This window comes from Salvelinus alpinus, chromosome 11 (assembly GCF_045679555.1).
Source record: "Salvelinus alpinus chromosome 11, SLU_Salpinus.1, whole genome shotgun sequence".
Classification (NCBI taxonomy): Eukaryota; Metazoa; Chordata; class Actinopteri; order Salmoniformes; family Salmonidae; genus Salvelinus; species Salvelinus alpinus.
Genome location: NC_092096.1, coordinates 52,308,122 through 52,327,816, shown reverse-complemented (window position 1 = coordinate 52,327,816; position 19,695 = coordinate 52,308,122). Strand labels below are relative to the sequence as shown.

General features: G+C 41.0%; 1 protein-coding gene, 1 long non-coding RNA gene and 1 pseudogene across 4 annotated transcripts; all 3 read right to left on the bottom strand.

Annotated features, from left to right (window-relative positions):
* The window catches only part of LOC139533329 (Fc receptor-like protein 4), a 37,190-nt pseudogene extending 18,725 nt beyond the window's left edge, over positions 1-18,465 (bottom strand).
* Positions 1,938-12,598, bottom strand: LOC139534901 (SLAM family member 8-like). Of its 3 annotated transcripts, none has more exons than XM_071334436.1 (7): positions 12,319-12,598; positions 5,273-5,575; positions 4,763-5,032; positions 4,482-4,601; positions 4,218-4,276; positions 4,057-4,134; positions 1,938-3,927 (listed from the first exon to the last, which is right to left on the bottom strand). In XM_071334436.1, exons 1-7 carry the CDS (start codon positions 12,389-12,391, stop codon positions 3,853-3,855), a joined length of 978 nt encoding a protein of 325 aa, XP_071190537.1. In that variant the 5' UTR covers positions 12,392-12,598; the 3' UTR covers positions 1,938-3,852. The 3 variants fall into 3 exon arrangements, with proteins under 3 accessions (XP_071190537.1, XP_071190538.1, XP_071190539.1); XM_071334437.1 differs by lacking the exon at positions 12,319-12,598 and adding an exon at positions 11,691-11,964; XM_071334438.1 differs by lacking the exon at positions 12,319-12,598 and adding an exon at positions 11,784-11,964.
* LOC139534911 (uncharacterized) lies at positions 14,346-15,286 on the bottom strand. Its single transcript, XR_011667026.1, has 4 exons — positions 14,905-15,286; positions 14,745-14,807; positions 14,545-14,619; positions 14,346-14,411 (listed from the first exon to the last, which is right to left on the bottom strand). It is a non-coding gene; the product is annotated as an uncharacterized lncRNA (long non-coding RNA).
* Positions 18,466-19,695: the final 1,230 nt, after the last annotated feature.

The window sequence follows — 19,695 nt, the reverse complement described above, 5'->3', positions numbered from 1 at the left end:
CAGCTGTCTATCGTTGTCTCTGATTGAGAACCATACTTAGGTAGCCTTTTTTCCCACCTGTCTTTGTGGGAAGTTAACTTTGTTTGTGGCACATAGCCCTTAAGCTTCACGGTTCTTTTGTAATGTATATTGTTTTTGTCGGCGTCATTTCTAATAAAAAGGAATATGTAAGCTCACCACGCTGTGCTTTGGTCTCCTCCTTTTGACGGCCGTGACAGGGGGTCAGCCTGATGAACCAAACTACCCAATAATCCCCTTCATGTAGCCTAACTCTCACTCACAAACAAACACATGTACCCACATATAATCAAATATGTTTGTTTTTTTACTGAATATATTATCTACACTTATAATTAATATGCTTTGTTTAACTGATTGAACAAAGTTTTTTTAAACTTATATTTGTGGTGTGGTTTTCATATCAGCTATTTTGGGCTTCTAACCTCAATAAATAAAAGATGGATAGATAGATAGTGTAGGCCTCCCCTCAAACCGTTGCTAAGTTGTCAGGTGGCAAGCCTAGACAACTAACCTTAGTTGTATTTACCTTGTAGTGTGCAGAGTTTGAGACACTGTGTGAAGAAACAAGGTAAACATCTGGGGTTTCTTATCGCCCCCTTCAGGACAGACCTGTAACTACTCCACATTCTTGTCGAACACAATATAGAAACTAAGATGTGATTGGTCACATAGCAACAACATAACCACTCAGTCTACTGGGTCTGTCTCCTTATTCCTTCCTCTCTCTATCTCATCATATTAGTTTATATTATATGTTTCTCAGGCTCATGCTACAACCTGATTAAAACCTGTAGTGAGCAACAACTCCATTTCTCTGCAGTCAGAAAACACATTGTAACCAAACAACGTCATCATCAGTTGCGACATTTATTGTGCATATATGACGTACTTCATATTCTATGAATGAAACATTTTCTTGTCCAATAAAGGAAATAGTTAGCTAACAATATTCAAAATCCAGAGAAATATATTAATCATCATCATCGCAGAGTTGCACATAAAGTGTACTCCATTCTAAGTCTCTGGCAAGTCTTCTGGACCCCTACAGTTCCTGTGGCTGTGACACGAATGGGGCTTTGACAGAATTAGAAAGGTACAGATGCATAAAGAGAAACAGAAAAAATAGCATCTGATGTCATGTTCATCTCTACACAACTTCCTCTTACTGTAAAAGGAATGGACACATCAACACTGTGGTCTTTTTGTGGGAGGAAGAGATAACTATAGTATGTATCAGAGAAGAAACTTAGTGGATAAAACATAGTTGTACAAAACGTGAAGTCAATATTATATTTATCATACCTGGTCATGATGACATGTTCAGTACAATCTTTAATGTCACTAAGAGAGGTGTCAAAGGTTTGACATCATGGCATGTTTATCATTTGGTTTATGTTGTAGCTATTTGGAGGTCAACTGCATGTAGATGTTCTTGAGTTACAGTCTGTCAACTGTTCAAAGTAATAACCCAGGAAAGTACTGATCACAGTGGTAGATTGAATGTAAAAGAGAAATTAATGAGTGAACTACAGAATATGTATGCTGCAAGAACAATGTCATTCGTCTCTCTGACAAGGACATACATCCCTGCACAACTTTTCATGTGTACTCATCAGCCCAGCAACAAGGTTTTCATAGGTTTTTGCATATGATTACAACCAATTCTCTATGTGACTCTCTCTGATCACAGCGGGAAACGGCAGCTTCACACAGTGCCTTCCTTCACAAACCCACACTGCTAAAGAGGAAGAGAGCAAACCATGACCCCTCAACTATGACAAACAAGTGATCTAATGTGAAGTTCCTCGGCCTTTGAATTTCATTCCCTGTGCATTGTAAAAAGCCAAACTTAACCAATTGCTTGATTAGCGTTATTATACAAGATGAGTGGACTTAAAAATGACAAGAATTTGAGCCAAAGTGTTAGTCTTTAATCACCATCTCTGCTTGAAGTCAGTTGTATTTGAACAAGCTTGTTGAGTAAAATACAAAATGTATGTTTGCTCAAAACAACTCAAAAAGACATACAATCATCATTATCATTATTCCAGCATGATCTCTTGCAGGTTGATTTTCAGAATGGTTTGTTTCAATACCTGTATATTTGCATGTACAATGACTGGTTGAATAATCTTATGCGACACAAACATAGATAACATACATTTTTCTAAACGAATCCAATCTGTTAGTAGTTGGACTTATTTCACACATTACTGATATGTTTGTTCCAGTTTATATAATTTAGGTAGTCTCAATAATCAATCTTCTCTTCCCCGTCAGTCATTCTGAATGCATGTTGCGTGTGACTGAAAGTTTCAATAGTTGGATATCCTAACTTTGGCTGGAGTCCAATAGAAAAGACACATCCCTTTGCAAGCCGGCATAATTTGACTAAACCAGGAGTTTTAGACTAGTGTGTTAGGGTGTAACTAGGCCCTCAGGGGCTTTATGATATATGTAATGTGTTGTCATAATGAGTTTAATTTTAAAGATAACATATCCACTTAGACATTCACTTGGTGAAGGTTACTGAAAACCATTCAATACAACAATCATGCCTCTGTTGCTAACAAATACAGTCGTGAGTGTTAATTACAATTCACTCTAAATGGAAGGCACTCAAGGCATGCAAATAAGGTAGAATTCTTTTTGATTCTCTGAACAGCATATTTTTTTTAGAATGAACTGAATTCCATCTGATTATTGGGACAGACATGAATGCGATATTGGACATGCGGACAAATCAAATAAGACCATCTACAATCAACACGCAACCAAGGCTCTAAAGCATATACTCTCTGATTACAACCTCATTGATGCCTGGCGAGCACATAATCCTAACGCAAAAGACTACATCAACCTAACTAATCAATGTCATACTAGTATCTAAAACAATTTTCTTTATTCTTGAAAATATCATTTTTTTATATGAGCTTGTCTGATCACCACGCCTTCTACTGCTTATTACACATTTCCGAATCTTCTAACTGTAACTAGGCCTTCAAAGAAAGATATAAGGCCTTATGATATACAGTATTTCACACATTACTGATATGTTTGTTCCAGTTTAATTGAGTTAGGTAGTCTCAATAATCAATCTTCTCTTCCCCGTCAGTCATTCTGAATGCAGGTTGCGTGTGACTGAAAGTTTCAATAGTTGGATATACTAACTTTGGATGGATTCCAATAGAAATGACACATCCCTTTGCAAGCCGGCATAATTTGACTAAACCAGGAGTTTCAGACCAGTGTGTTAGGGTGTATCTAGGCCCTCAGGGGCTTTATGATATATGTAATGTGTTGTCATAATGAGTTTAATTTTAAATGTAACATATCCACTTAGACATTCACTTGGTGAAGGCTACAGTACTGAAAACCATTCAATACAACAATCATGTTGCTAACAAATACAGTCGTGAGTGGAAATTACAAATCACTCTAAATGCAAGGCACTCAAGGTATGCAAATAAGGTAGAATTATTTTTGATTAGAATGAACTGAATTCCATCTGGTTCTTGGGACAGACATGAATGCCATTTTGGACATGCGGACAAATAAAATAAAATAAGAAAACATGGATTTTCCCACCCGAGTCACACCCTGACCTAACCAAACATAGAGAATAATAAGGATCTCTAAGGTCAGGGCGTGACAATAAGGCCTTATGACATACTGTATATATGAGAATCATCAAAGGGAGAAGGAAATAAAGCAAATAGTGTAGGTTGTGATGAAATTAAACAGGAACATTAGGCCTAACTACAGAATATACACATGTAAGATGCAGAGGAATCTATGGAAGGCCCAGCCTATGACCTCATCCTGTTCAGCTCACAGTACTTCCTGGTAGGGACAAGGGGGGCCTTCTGGGCGTCCAAATGTGATCTTGTCATACAGAGTCTGCGGCTACATGTGACAGACAGTCAAGAAGAAACTGTTTCAGCATCAAGAAAGGTATAGACTATTCTCAAAGTAGACTACATAGTCTTCCATTCAATCACAGACATTTTACCATTATGGCCATTTATATCTTACCTTGTTCAATCTTGGGATAACCAGATCATTGACAGTTTCATAGATGGATATTGGGATTACCTGACTGTTTGATCTTGTCTGGAATCAAAATACAGCCCATTACAATACAGTACATACAGCTTCACACACTCAGATACATAATACTGGCAATGCATACTTACATCTCTACTTCTTGTGTTGTCCATAACATCAGCATATATTGTGTTGTCAGTTAGATCTTCTGTGATTTTTATAAGAACAAAATATAAACCAATCAGAAACATTTCATACAGGATATCAACAAACATACCCAGGAATTAATTAGGGGTCTCACTCTTTTTCTATTTTCTAGCAAATCCCCCCAAAATCATATCAGCTGAAGAATACTTCTAGAACCAACAGAAATGTCACCTTAAGTATAGTGGAGGCCCCTAAGCTGTACATACCTGTGTTACTTCGGCCCCTGCAGTAGCACACTGCCACAGCTACAGTGAGGATCAGCACCACAGCGCCTCCCACTGATACTCCGATGTAGATGGTATACCACACCAGTCCTGTCACATATTCTACAAAACACATGATTAGACTATACAATATGATAAAGACTAAATGGCTCTGTATCATATACATCCAATGTAATCACATGCATTACATATTATATTTGACAACATAAGCGTATAAGCACACTGAAAAGTGTATAGAAGGGATTATTATGATATCTAGGTACCTGGGGTGGTTGTGTCATTACTGCACTTTACTGTTGCAGAGGCAGTTTTCCAACTGACCAGGTTGGAGGCGTTGCACTTTACACTGATGTCGACCTCTGCTGGTGAGAGAGAGAAGTGAATCTGCTGGGTGTGCCCGTACATCTCATTGTCTCTCTCCCAGGTGTAGGTAAAGTTGGGGTAGCAGGACACGTTGCACACCAGCCATACCGTACAGGAGTGGTTGGCCAATAGCTTGATGTCTGTCTGGATCGCCACCTTGGATATAGGCTCTGACCAACCAGGAGAGAGATAAAAAACTCGTAACCAATCTTCTAAATGAACCCTACCATAGCCATACCACCAGGAGAAAGATGACTTGAAAATGTGATGGATATGTAACAAAGCATTGTGAGTAAGGTCAGTATGAAACCACAAAACCTGTGTTATAGTTTAAAGATCTTTAGCCATGGTTATGAATATAAATTAGAATTATATCAAAATAGGATGCAAAAATGGTGAAAACAGCCTACCGTGGACCTTCAGAGTGATGGTCTTACTGCCAATCTGACCTTTGTCCCCTTCACCTGTAAGTAGAAAATCCCCTGAGTCTTGCAGTGTCAGTTCTCTGACTGTTAAACTGAAATTGTTGGTGTTCATCTTTAGTCTCCCCTCAAACTGGGATGCAGGTGAATAAACGGCTTCTGTGTTGAATTCTACAATATCCTTTCCCATATACTTCCACACCAAGGATTTGAAATGTCCATTCTCTATGCCTGCCAGCAGCTCCACGAAGTCCCCCACTCTCTTGTTGATGATCAGAGGAACACCCACATCTGAAACACACAAATAAATACGTTATAAAGGGTAAATAAAATTACAAATAAAACAATTCTGACATCAATCAATGGTTGCACACTATATTACAATGATCTTATTACTGTATAATTATTCATGTAGTACGATGTACAAGTGTTGTAATTACTCATTGTTACACTCTAATACTTGTTACAGTGTGACTGTAATACTTGTGACAGTGTGCCAACATGAATAACTACACAATAATACACTACAATGCAAAGTCCTACCTAATCAATAATAGATAATAATGGATTGGATTTATATAGCGCATTTCCAGGTTTCATTTATGCTGTACGTGGAACTTAGCATATTTTCACTTTATATCTTTATGTATCTGAGTGTGTGGGTCCTTTTTTACTTCATTAAAGTCCACTCCTCCCCCACATTCAGTAGAACAGGATGAGATGACAGGAAAAGAGAAGTGGGGGTGGATCTGATAACCCCTCCTCAGCTCACAAGTACAAATACCACTGTGTTTACTGTGTAATTATTCACCAGAAATGCATCATATACTGCATGGGCAACATTATAATTACATATCAGTCTGAAGAAATGTTTTATAAACCCTTATAAAAAAAATGTCAGTCATGAATTAAGAAAAAAATACAGTTACAGTTCATTGAAGAATTTAAGACATAACTGCAGTTATCCTAGTCCTGCAATGTATCATATTATGTAATAGAAACAATAATTTGATACAGTCCCATATCGCCTTAAATGTAATGAATGACAGCCTTTAGGCACAGGGTCTTAAGATCTGTTACGTTCTAGAAGCACTGCAACAGCTGCTGTCCCAACCACACCATCGGCACTCATTCAAAACTGCAGAATCAGTACATCATGTTATGTTCCTGAATATAGGTATTATGTAGGTGTTATCAAACAGTAATAAAGCAAATGTTTCGAGATATCCAACCAATCACTGATGACTAGGCATTCTTACAGGCAACACACACCATGTAAAAACCAACAAGGAAGTTAGAGAAAGCTGACGGTTTTCCTTACTTTATCATGCATGCAAGCAAGCACATGCAATTGATCCTGTTTGGTGATGATTCTACACTCTTGGTTTCATATTAGAATAAGGAGACCGTTGAAAAGACCCTAAGCAGCCAACTGACTAAAGTCAGTAAGTGGTTATCCATTTAGGCAAGACAAAATGTATCCTGTTTGGTTCCAAACACAAAGTGAACAACTCTTCCAACTTCTCGGTCAAGTTTATTGGTGTAGCGGTGAAGGAAAAAAGCTCTGTTACATTCATTGGGATGTGAACTGGACCAACACATGACATGTGAACTTGTGGCTCTGAAGGCCATTGGGAATGTTCACTACAGGACCAAGTTCCTGGCAAAGGTAGCCAAGTTCCTGGATAGAGAGACTATGAGGACCCTGGCAACATCTCTGATACAGGGCCACTATGACTATGATTGTATCTCATGGTTCAGTGGCATAACAAAAAATCTGAAGGACAAACTTCAAACGGCCCAAAACAAACTAATGAGAATTATACTCAAGCTCAGCCATAGGGACACACGTTGGTCCTGATCATTTCAGGGAACTGAACTGGCTTCCAGTTGATCTGGTGATGGTGCAGATTAAACTGTTGATGGTTTTTAAAGTGATACATGACCTTTCCCCCAGTTACCTGTCTGGTTATTTTAATTTCATTAGAGACTCTCATAGCATCACACCAGAGCCAGTGTTGCCAATATGAGACCGCTGCTCTATAGGAGCATGGCTGGAAAAAGCTCTTTCCTTAACACTGGTGCAGTGGAATGGAATGGTGTACAAAACCATATAAAATCTATCAATACGCTAGGGAGTTTAAATAACTTCCGGCGCCGACAGAGATGGCCGCCTCGCTTCGCATTCCTAGGAAACTCTGCAGTATTTAGTTTTTTTATGTGTTATTTCTTACATTGGTACCCCAGGTAGTCTTAGGTTTCATTACATACAGTCGGGAGGAACTACTGAATATAAGAGCAACGTCAACTCACCATCATTACAACCAGGAATATGACTCTCCCGAAGCGGATCCTGTGTTTTGCCTTCCACCCAGTACAATGGATCTGATCCCAGCCGGCGACCCTAAACAACGACGCCGTAAAAGGGGCAAACGAAGCGGTCTTCTGGTCAGGCTTCGGAGACGGGCACATCGCGCTCCACTCCCTAGCATACTACTCGCCAATGTCCAGTCTCTTGACAACAAGTTTGATGAAATCCGAGCAAGGGTAACATTCCAGAGAGACATCAGAGACTGTAACGTTCTTTGCTTCACGGAAACATGGCTCACTCGAGAGACGCTAACGGAGTCGGTGCAGCCAGCTGGTTTCTTCACGCATCGCGCCGACAGAAACAAACATCTTTCTGGTAAGAAGAGGGGCGGGGGTGTATGCCTTATGATTAACGAGATGTGGTGTGATCATAACAACATACAGGAACTCAAGTCATTCTGTTCACCTGATTTAGAATTCCTCACAATCAAATGTCGACCGCATTATCTACCAAAGGAATTCTCTTCGATTATAATCACAGCCGTATATATTACACCCCAAGCAGACACATCGATGGCCCTGAACGAACTTTATCTGACTCTATGTAAACTGGAAACCACACACCCCGAGGCTGCATTCATCGTAGCTGGGGATTTTAACAAGGCTAATCTGAAAACAAAACTCCCTAAATTCTATCAGCATATCGATTGCGCAACCAGGGCTGGTAAAACCTTGGATCATTGTTATACTAACTTCCGCGACGCATATAAGGCCCTCCCCCGCCCTCCTTTCGGAAAAGCTGACCACGACTCCATTTTGTTGCTTCCAACCTACAAACAGAAACTAAAACAGCAAGCTCCCGCGCTCAGGTCGTTCAACGCTGGTCCGACCAATCTGATTCCACGCTTCAAGACGGCTTCGATCACGTGGATTGGGATATGTTCCGCATTGCGTCCAACAACAACATTGACGAATACGCTGATTCGGTGAGCGAGTTCATTAGAAAGTGCATTGACGATGTCGTACCCACAGCAACGATTAAAACATTCCCAAACCAGAAACCGTGGATTGATGGCAGCATTCGTGTGAAACTGAAAGCGCGAACCACTGCTTTTAACCAGGGCAAGGTGACCAAAAATATGACCGAATACAAACAGTGTAGCTATTCCCTCCGCAAGGCAATCAAACAAGCTAAGTGCCAGTATAGAGACAAAGTAGAGTCGCAATTCAACAGCTCAGACACAAGAGGTATGTGGCAGGGTCTACAGTCAATCACGGATTACAAAAAGAAAACCAGCCCTGTCGCGGACCAGGATGTCTTGCTCCCAGACAGACTAAATAACTTTTTTGCTCGCTTTGAGGACAATACAGTGCCACTGACACGGCCCGCTACCAAAACCTGCGGGCTCTCCTTCATTGCAGCCGAGGTGAGTAAAACATTTAAACGTGTTAACCCTCGCAAGGCTGCAGGCCCAGACGGCATTCCCAGCCGCGTCCTCAGAGCATGCGCAGACCAGCTGGCTGGTGTGTTTAAGGACATATTCAATCAATCCTTATCCCAGTCTGCTGTTCCCACATGCTTCAAGAGGGCCACCATTGTTCCTGTTCCCAAGAAAGCTAAGGTAACTGAGCTAAACGACTACCGCCCCGTAGCACTCACTTCCGTCATCATGAAGTGCTTTGAGAGACTAGTCAAGGACCATATCACCTCCACCCTACCTGACACCCTAGACCCACTCCAATTTGCTTACCGACCCAATAGGTCCACAGACGACGCAATCGCAACCACACTGCACACTGCCCTAACCCATCTGGACAAGAGGAATACCTATGTGAGAATGCTGTTCATCGACTACAGCTCAGCATTTAACACCATAGTACCCTCCAAACTCGTCATCAAGCTCGAGACCCTGGGTCTCGACCCCACCCTGTGCAACTGGGTCCTGGACTTCCTGACGGGCCGCCCCCCAGGTGGTGAGGGTAGGTAACAACATCTCCACCCCGCTGATCCTCAACACTAGGGCTCCACAAGGGTGCGTTCTGAGCCCTCTCCTGTACTCCCTGTTCACCCACGACTGCGTGGCCATGCACGCCTCCAACTCAATCATCAAGTTTGCGGACGACACTACAGTGGTAGGCTTGATTACCAACAACGACGAGACGGCCTACAGGGAGGAGGTGAGGGCCCTCTGAGTGTGGTGTCAGGAAAATAACCTCACACTCAACGTCAACAAAACAAAGGAGATGATTGTGGACTTCAGGAAACAGTAGAGGGAGCACCCCCCTATCCACATCGACGGGACAGTAGTGGAGAAGGTGGAAAGTTTTAAGTTCCTCGGTGTACACATCACGGACAAACTGAATTGGTCCACCCACACAGACAGCGTTGTGAAGAAGGCGCAGCAGCGCCTCTTCAACCTCAGGAGGCTGAAGAAATTCGGCTTGTCACCAAAAGCACTCACAAACTTCTACAGATGCACAATCGAGAGCATCCTGTCGGGCTGTATCACCACCTGGTACGGCAACTGCTCCGCCCACAACCGTAAGGCTCTCCAGAGGTTAGTGAGGTCTGCACAACGCATCAAACTACCTGCCCTCCAGGACACCTACACCACCCGATGTCACAGGAAGGCCATAAAGATCATCAAGGACAACAACCACCCGAGCCACTGCCTGTTCACCCTGCTATCATCCAGAAGGCGAGGTCAGTACAGGTGCATCAAAGCAGGGATCGAGAGACTGAAAAACAGCTTCTATCTCAAGGCCATCAGACTGTTAAACAGCCACTACTAACATTTAGTGGCCGCTGCCAACATACTGACTAAACTCCAGCCACTTTAATAATGGGAATTGATGGAAATGTATGTAAAAATGTATCACTAGCCACTTTAAACAATGCCACTTAATATAATGTTTACATACCCTACATTACTCATCTCATATGTATATGTATATACTGTACTCTATATCATCTACTGCATCTTGCCATCTTTATGTAATACATGTATCACTAGCCACTTTAAACTATGCCACTTTATGTTTATATACCCTACATTACTCATCTCATATGTATATACTGTACTCTATACCATCTACTGCATCTTGCCTATGCCGTTCTGTACATACTCTTTATCCCTTTACACTTGTGTGTATAAGGTAGTAGTTGTGGAATTGTTAGGTTAGATTACTTGTTGGTTATTACTGCATTGTCGGAACTAGAAGCACAAGCATTTCGCTACACTCGCATTAACATCTGCTAACCATGTGTATGTGACAAATAAAATTTGATTTGATTTGATATATACCTTAAGACAGTGCTTCTCAATTATTTTCTGTTACGCCCCCCCTAGGAAGAAGTAAACATTTTGCGCCCCCCAACTCTCCGCCGCGACTGTAAATAGTATAATTTGTCTATAAAATTGTTATAAGTACACCTCTGCATAACATTGTATCCTTATTAACATTAAAGAAAACAAAAAAAGAAAAAAGAAAGAAATATAGATCAACTTACAACAAAGAATAACTTTATTAACATTGTTTTTTAGTCTGTAACAGAAAAGACTTAAAGTGCATCAATTTGCCTGAAATGTAAAAAAAAATTCAAGCCTTATTTAAACTGTAAACATTTTTTGACCATTTGATACAAAAAAATAAAATAAAATATAATCAATGAATAATAATACATTCAAATTGATCAGCAACATTAACTCAGGAGCACAATATATGAAACACTGACCTATAAAAATAAATGAATAAAACAATTTGTGCTGATTTAAAAAAAAAAAAAAATGAGGAATAGTTTTTATTTTTGCAGCACTTGCGTCATCCAGCATGACAGAGACCATGTCTAATGCTGCAGGTAGTATCAGCACTGAGCAATTTGGTACGCCACCTTATATGATGCTAACAGTGCTCGCTGGTTTACTGAAGTAGCATTCACAAAGCGGGACGATTGTTGGCAATATTCGGCACGTTTTCGCTGAAAAAACTAAAGCGGATTATCAGCGTGATTGGGATGTAATGTCTTTAAGTGACGCCTTAATTTATTTGGCTTCATGCTGTCCGCTGCCAACATTTTTAGACACAGTAAACATACCGGTCTTTCCTCCTCTCCCACCGTAGTCACAGTGAAGCAAAGCACTACATACGCGTCGTCATATTTCCTCGTCTTAGCTTTCGGGAGACTTACGTTTGTCTCATTATCTCCGTCTCTCTCCGCCTTTCTTTTCATCCCTGTTAAATATTTTTCCATGGTGTCTCTTAAGGGTTTGTTATCTGCACTTCATATATCCTGCTCTGTGCTGTGTGCTCTTGTTCGGTGCAAAAAAAACCTACTCCCTGCGGCAAAAAAAAGCATGTTCCCCGGGGTCACACGCTGGCATCGATCCGAGCCCCTCCAGGGGGGTGCGCCCCACTATTTGAGAAGCTCTGCCTTAAGAAATGGTTTATGTGCAAAATGCTTCAAAACTGTGCAAGTATAATTGTTTCAATGAACGTTACTTGGTAATCTATTTTATTCCTTTTACGGGTTCCTCTCTATTCATGAGATGTATTTGAGATGTATTTTGTTTTCATGTTATATTGTGTACACTGTATTTTTGTTTTATTGTATATTCAAGAGGACCACAATGGGGATACGTTTCTAAACTTGTTTGTGTCATCCTCGTTGATGGTTCTAATGTGTTTAAAATGTTGAAATAAATAAGAATAGTTACAGAACTTACCATAGTGGAGGTTGGAGAGTAGGAGAAGTAGTATTCCCTGTTTGGAGAAGCAGGAGATGGGACCACCAGACATCTCTTTAATGCGTTGACTGTTTCCTCTGGCTGTATGTCCTTATCTATCACTGTTACTGGTAGCTAGCAGTTGACTATCCAAAACACACAAAGAAAGAGCAGAGAGGAGAAAGAGCAGAGACTTCCTTTTGATGAGGGCTGCTGTTCTATAAAATAATTCCTGTATGTTAGCTGAAAAATAAGTCACATTCTACCCCTAGAAGATGAGGCGTGGGTGTGTTTGGGGTCTGTCACTGTGTTGATCAGTCTGATGGTGGTGGTGTTGGAGCATGTGTTTCCTAGCTGCTGCTGGTGGTGTGGTTAATGGTCATGGTGTTTCACAGATACCGGTAGCTTTGTTACTTTATGAGCAGACCATTCAATGTTGCAGAGAAAGAGGAAGGAGCTAGATAGACGGCTCGGGAGAAGAGAGAGAAAGACAGAAAGCGAGATTGAGACAGAGACAGAGAAAGAGAAAGAAAGACAGAGAGAGAGAGAGGGGGGAGAGAGGGGGGGGGTTTAGAGAGATCGAGCGAGAGAGAGCAAAAATGTCATAACAGTGTCTGTGCAGTTCCCTCTTGGCTTCATATGCCTGCAGAAGTGTTTGCATGACTTCTTCTGCATGCTCATAGGTCAGTGTGACTGAGTGACATGAAACACCTGCCAACTTTTTCGGAAGGTAGTGGGTCCCAGGTTACTGATAGAGTCCCCCCTTCTACGTTTCATATAACAGCTTGTGGTGATGTCACTTCCTGTGACTGTTTTTCAGGTGCAGTGACAATGACCTGGCTGCCGGCTGTCTGTCTGACCACTTAGACATTAACACATAGACACAGAAACCCCCTAACTGGAACAGTGACCTTCCGGGCCATGCAGGGACACTGAAAATATCAGTCAGAGTCATACACCACTAATGTCATTAATCGTTATGACCTGTCTGTAGGATGAAGAGGCAATATGGGAGAACTGGTAGTCATTCGTACGTAGGTTACTAGCTCCTCAGAACTCCTGCAGAGTATATGACATCATAAAATTGAGAAGACCTGTTCTTTTCAGGCACACTCTTCCCCCAAAAGTCATTCTGAACATCTCAATGGGTCTTCAGCTGATGGGGTACAGCTTTTCAACTTTGCTCATGGGGCATTTATGTTATATTTCTCAAGATTCAATGGGTAGATATATTTAAGTCCAAAAATTGATGTAGAAATAGCAGATTGCCCCTTTAACTCACACATTGTGGAGCCTGAGATCTATACTAGGCTGAAAGGAGGTTTGACCAAATGAGGTTGTATGGAAAAGTTGATGATGATGATGACAATATCTATTTACTGTAAGAAAGCACTCATACCATCTGGTGGATAAAAAATTGTTTATTAAAAAAGCACAATGCAAATATATTGTAAAAGTACAGGCCATTAGAAGAAAACGTGAATAATACCTTTTGGGAAATTCATAAACAAATATGTTATTCTATCATCTGAATAGATCAACAATAAAATTCAATTCACAATACAAAGCAGATACAATTGCAGTAGCTGCAGATAAGATGCATCATCATTGCACCATATAGTAGGAAAATAAGCTTTTACAGTGAAACACAATGAAACCGTGCTTAAATACAATAAAATAAGTAAATAAAATAAGTAAGAACTCCTTAATATACAAGCTGTTATTGCGTGTGTGTTTGTGCATGTGTGTGTTTGCTTGTGTGTGTTGAGCGTAGAATCCATGTTCCGGGTTCCTCCTCCTCCTCTGATGGTGTGTCCTTCCATCCCTCCATCCTTCCATCCCTCCATACCTCCATCCCTCAGGTACCTGCAACATGTCATCACACAAAGTTGTTCAGGACATGCAGTCAAATAAACTGTTAAGAATTAAACAAAGAGACATACTTTAAATACATTATATTTTGATATCAGAGAATTAGATCCATATTAGTATCATATTAAGTATCAATATCATATGGTTATTAGTCTTACCTGGTGCTGTGACTGGCTTCAATTGAGAATAGACCGAATCTGCCTCAGGTGGTGTTGCTGTTTCTGTAAGGGGTGAGGATAGAACACCAGAATAATATAACAGTTATATACAGAATATTATGCAGCTAGTCAATATGGGGTCAGAGGTGTGAGGGTATGATAGGGGGAATATTGATGGAGGGATATCCAGTCTTACCTTTCTTCTTCTTGGCTTTGGCCTTCTGTTTAAGGTCAACCTCAGCATAGGTCACATCAACAGGTCCAGTTGCTGCTGAAAATGAACATTTCCAGTCAGCAAATTAAGGAAGTAACTTATTGAATATTCTGCATCTTTTTGAAACTCCAAAATCACACATTTAGATTTCACTGACTGTCAACCTGTAGAATGAGTCTCACCTGTGGTCTTCCCTGTCTTGACCTCAGAATAGACTGGATTTTCTTTTGGATCAGCTGTCATTTCTGAGGAGGGGGAGAGAACTTGTATGTTTTTATCAAATTTGATGAGTAAAAAACCCTGCTACATTTTGGATGAATTTATGTGACAGTTGAGAGTTACTTTTCTTTTTCTTGTCCAACTTTTTGAGTTGAATCTGTGTGTAAGTCACATCACTTGGTCCAGCAGTAGCAGCACCAGCATCTGAAATATACAGGTAATACACTAATATCTCTACTTAGTGTTAGTATGCTAGTAATATTAAACATATGAAGAATAACAGCAACAACAACTCTATACTGTATTCATGCTCAATTTAACATACAGGTAGCCTAGTGTTTAGTAACCGAAAGGTTGCTGGATCGAATCCCCGAGCTGACAAGGGAAAAATCTGTCGTTCTGCAACTGAGCAAGGCAGTTAACCCACTGTTCCCCAGGCGCCGAAGACGTGGATGTCAATTAAGGCAGCCCCCCGCACCTCTCTGATTCAGAGGGGTTGGGTTAAATGCAGAAGACACTTTTCATTTGAAGGTATTCAGTTGTCCCTTTCCCAGTACCATTGTCATTACTGTCTGAGGGCGTGATTGTATCATAGATGTTAGCGCCACCTGTTGGTCAAAGTAGAGAGAGTTAGATTAATATGTTGGTTTTCCCTCAGCTTGCCTAGGGACATAGAGTACGGTAACATCTATATAAAGTGAATGGTGAAAAGTCAGTATGTGAAGTTACAGAGAGGAGAGTGACAGTGGTCTGGGATGAGAGACTGACCATGCTGCAGACGTGTATACCCAGCATCAGGAGCCCGGCCCTGGGTAGATTCTTGATCCTGTTGGGGGTCCAGGTTGGTCCTCTGGGGCTGGGGGGGCCTACAGGGAGAGAGATACTCATGAAACACACAGATTCTATTTTACTGTATGAAAAGTTGAAAGACAGGTGTACTCACCAGAATATTCTGTTGCAACAGGAACCTGTAATGAGAAATGCATAATATTATACTGTATCAATTCGTTACTGTTTTAAACTTTTGTAATTAGACATTTTTCTCCTAAACATGAACCAAAAAGATAAATATGAATTGATAAAAGTCTCACCTCCGGCATTTTTATATCGACACAGCAGTACCAGGAGAATGGCCAGTAGAACACCAGCAACAACCAGGCCCACAACCACTCCTACTAGGACTGATGTAGACTGTCCAGGAGTTACACCTGGAGAGAGAACAGCAAATCACTATCAGGTTCTGAGGTAGTTGTAGAAAATAAATAAAGTAGTGGACAACGTGAATATATATTTGACATCTGACTTGAGATCAGATGACCAGCCTGAGCTTGTAACTCCAAACCTACAGTATGTTTTTTAACACAACAAATGACTGATGACCACAGATATAATGAAAAGGTCATGTGATTATAATAGTTTTTTTCACCTCTCACTGTCACCCAGCTCTCTGGTGATTCTCCTTCATTAGATTTACACTTGTAGGAGCCTTCATCTGACTTGGATACTGCAGGGATGGTCATCTCTCCTGTGGTCTCATTCCTGATGAGTACTCCATCTTTGTAGAAATCAACCTTGGGGTTCGGGTTTGTTTCCTGATATCTATTTGTACAGCTCAGAGTCATAGAGTCTCCCTCAGTTATGGGATAGGGAGGGCTCTCCAGGATCAGAGGGCCAACTGTATAACATAATATATAAATAATACTGTAAATCTGGAGTAATCACCCACATGAGCTTGTATTTTATGAGATGCAACCATTCAGTTACAGAATTGAACATCAATATCACACATTGTAATGTAAAAAACGTTAGTGACTGTTGTATAACAGACGTACCAGCCACTGTGATGTTGACAGCATTACTGTACTCTCCTGATCCAGACTCACACCAGTACACTCCACTGTCCTTTTTACGTGTGGATCTGATGGTACATGTGGACCCTGCTATTGATCCCCAGTTAGAGACACACTCTGACCACTGCTTTCTCTCTGTATCTCTTCAGTCTCCATCCAGTAGAGTTCCTCTTCTCCTCACAGCTTAGTGAGAGAGACTTTGATGTAAAGTGTTGAGTTCTGTTAGGTCTTATTTTGAGAGACACTGATGGTTGCGGATCTGAAACAAAGAGTGACAGAGACAAACGTATACAGTAGTTTTATATACACATGAGGGGAACTTAAATGTGATTAAATGTAGTTTCAATGCAGTTAGTTACCTCCTGACCAGAGAAACTGAGGTTCACTGTAGAGTGTGTCATAGACTGGGTCTCCTCTCCCAGCTCTACACACATATCCTCCTGTGTGACTAGGACCAGCAGGGATCAGAGTGTAGGAGTCTTCACTAGTCCCATTGCCAGATAGAGGCTCTACAGAGTAGGACGAGTCCGATAGGGAGAGTAACCCAGCTGTGTAGGGAACAGTTCGGTACCAGAAGAACCTCCAGCCTGTAGATGACTCTTTAACCCCACAGCTCAGAGTAACTGAGTCTCCAGGGTTCAGCCACTGAGGAGAGACACTCAGGACAGCTTGGGGTTTATCTGTTATGAAGGAAATGACACAAATCAAATGTTCAGTCTTTAAAATGTTTACCCATTTTATTATTATGGTATTGTACCTCACCCCAAAATCTAACTATAGTTTTGTTTCATCATTGAAACCACTGTCTGCTATTTGACCTCATCCCTTCTGTCTTTCTCTTTCAATCCCATAAAAACAGACTTACCAAACACGGTCAATTGTATAGCATTACTTGTCTGGGAGTGTTTTAAGCCATTTAATTTCTGAAGACCTTCACAGGTATATAGACCATTCTTTGCAGGACTGATTCTGTACTCAGGCTCTGTTTTGGTGTAGACCGACTTCACACTGTTATAAAAAACATACTCAATCTCTTCTCCCCCTTGAATGTCACAACTGAGAGTGACAGTCTCGCCACAGAATATCTGGGGCCAGTTGGGTTGAAGGGTCAGAACAGCCACAGGTCTCTCTGCACAGACACAACACAGAAAATAAACATTATCACACACCTTAGAATGTAAAATAATGTTGATCAGCATTCATCACAACATGACCATATCATAAGTTGTCATTTCTGAACATACAGTATGACCTGTCTGACTTACCAAGATCTATCAGAATACTGACATATACAGTGATGTCTACACACGCACACACACACACACACACACACACACACACACACACACACACACACACACACACACACACACACACACACACACACACACACACACACACACACACACACACACACACACACACACACACACACACACACACTTACTCACCTTTCACAGCGATAGTGACAGGATCACTGATGATTGATGATATGGGTCTGGACTGGATCTCTCCCTGACACCAGTAGAGACCCTGGTCAGACTCAGCAACTCTTTTTATGGTGAAGGTGACTCCTGTTGTTGTGTGTCTGCCAGGCAAGGTCACTACTTTCTTCGTGTTGTCTTTGTACCATGTGTAGCTCCAGCCACTGTCAGACCCCACTGAACACGTCAGAGTTACTGTCTCTCCAGTGTATGCAGGGTTTGGTGTTATGGTCAGTGTAGCTTTGGGCAGGGCTGTAAGAAAATAGCATAATTTAAAGATCTGGATACATGCTTAGCAACATCCAAAGATTTAGCTGTTGTTGGAACGTTTTCTTACTATAAAAGTCCATTTTAGGGTTATGTTGACTTGATTTGGTTTGAATTAAAGGTATACATCTGTTTAAAGAAAAAAAATACTTTCACTGTACAGAATAATATGAAGATCTTATCCTTCTCAACATTTAAGTAAGTGATGGTTATGTTATTAAACTCACCAGCAACAATGATGGTGAAAGAATAGCTGATATATGTCCTCTCGGGCCGTCTTGTCCTTGTCCCCTCACACTGGTACTGACCAGCCTGGTCAGGGAGAGAGATGGTGGTGGTCTTACTGGTCCGAATGGGAAGCAGATGGTTGTCTCTGTGCCAGCAGTACGTCCAGTCTCTGTTGTCTATGTCACACTGCAGAGTGACTGTCTCTCCAGAATAGAGGGGACCGCGTGGAGAGGCTTTCACTGAGGCCGTGGGCAGAGCTGTGGAAACACAGTTATATATGAAGACAAATGCAGTCAGAGCACAAATCTCTCCAATGTATGATCTTACTTCTGTAGGTAGTACTGTAACTATGCATTTTTCCATTCATACTGATACACAGACCACATCTACATGATTGACTCAATATAAATTGTGTCCATTTGTTTGATTAAAAAAACACATAAAGTAACTCACCTTTCACAGTGATAGTGACAGAATCACTGATGATTGATGATATGGATCTGGACTGGATCTCTCCCTGACACCAGTAGAGACCCTGGTCAGACTCAGCAGCTCTAGTGATGGTGAAGGTGGCTCCTGTTGTAGTGTGTCTGCTAGACAAGGTCACTACTTTGTTAGTGTTGTCTTTGTACCATGTATACCTCCAGCCACTGTCAGATCCCACTGAACACGTCAGAGTTACTGTCTCTCCAGTGTATGCAGGCTTTGGATTTACGGTCAGTGTAGTTTCAGGAAGAGCTAAGAAAACAGAGAGCAGAATATCAAAACATCTGGATTCATGCTTGGTCATTTTAAATAATTTTGCCTTTGCATTTAAGTTTTGATTAAAGTTTATTTTAAATAGCGGTATGTTGACTCTATTCAGTTAGAATTTACAGTGTACACAGTATATCTGTATTTAGATTAACCCTCATTGGCTCAAAATTCATAAAGTCCAGATAGTGATTGAAGATTAATAGTGAGCTCACCAGTGACACTAATGTAGAGAGATTGGCCCTATGTCAAGTGGTTATGGGCATGGAGGCACTTGAGAGATAAGATGATATACCTGTTACCGTTAGTCTGACTGCATCACTCCACATAGA

Excerpts from the sequence above, each read along its gene's own strand:
- LOC139534901 (XM_071334436.1), bottom strand. The coding sequence starts at position 12,391 with ATGTCTGGTGGTCCCATCTCCTGCTTCTCCAAACAGGGAATACTACTT. Across the intron at positions 5,576-12,318 it reads ACTCTCCAACCTCCACTATG|ATGTGGGTGTTCCTCTGATC; the intron begins GTAAGTTCTGTA and ends TGTGTGTTTCAG. Across the intron at positions 5,033-5,272 it reads CATCACTCTGAAGGTCCACG|AGCCTATATCCAAGGTGGCG; the intron begins GTAGGCTGTTTT and ends CTGGTTGGTCAG.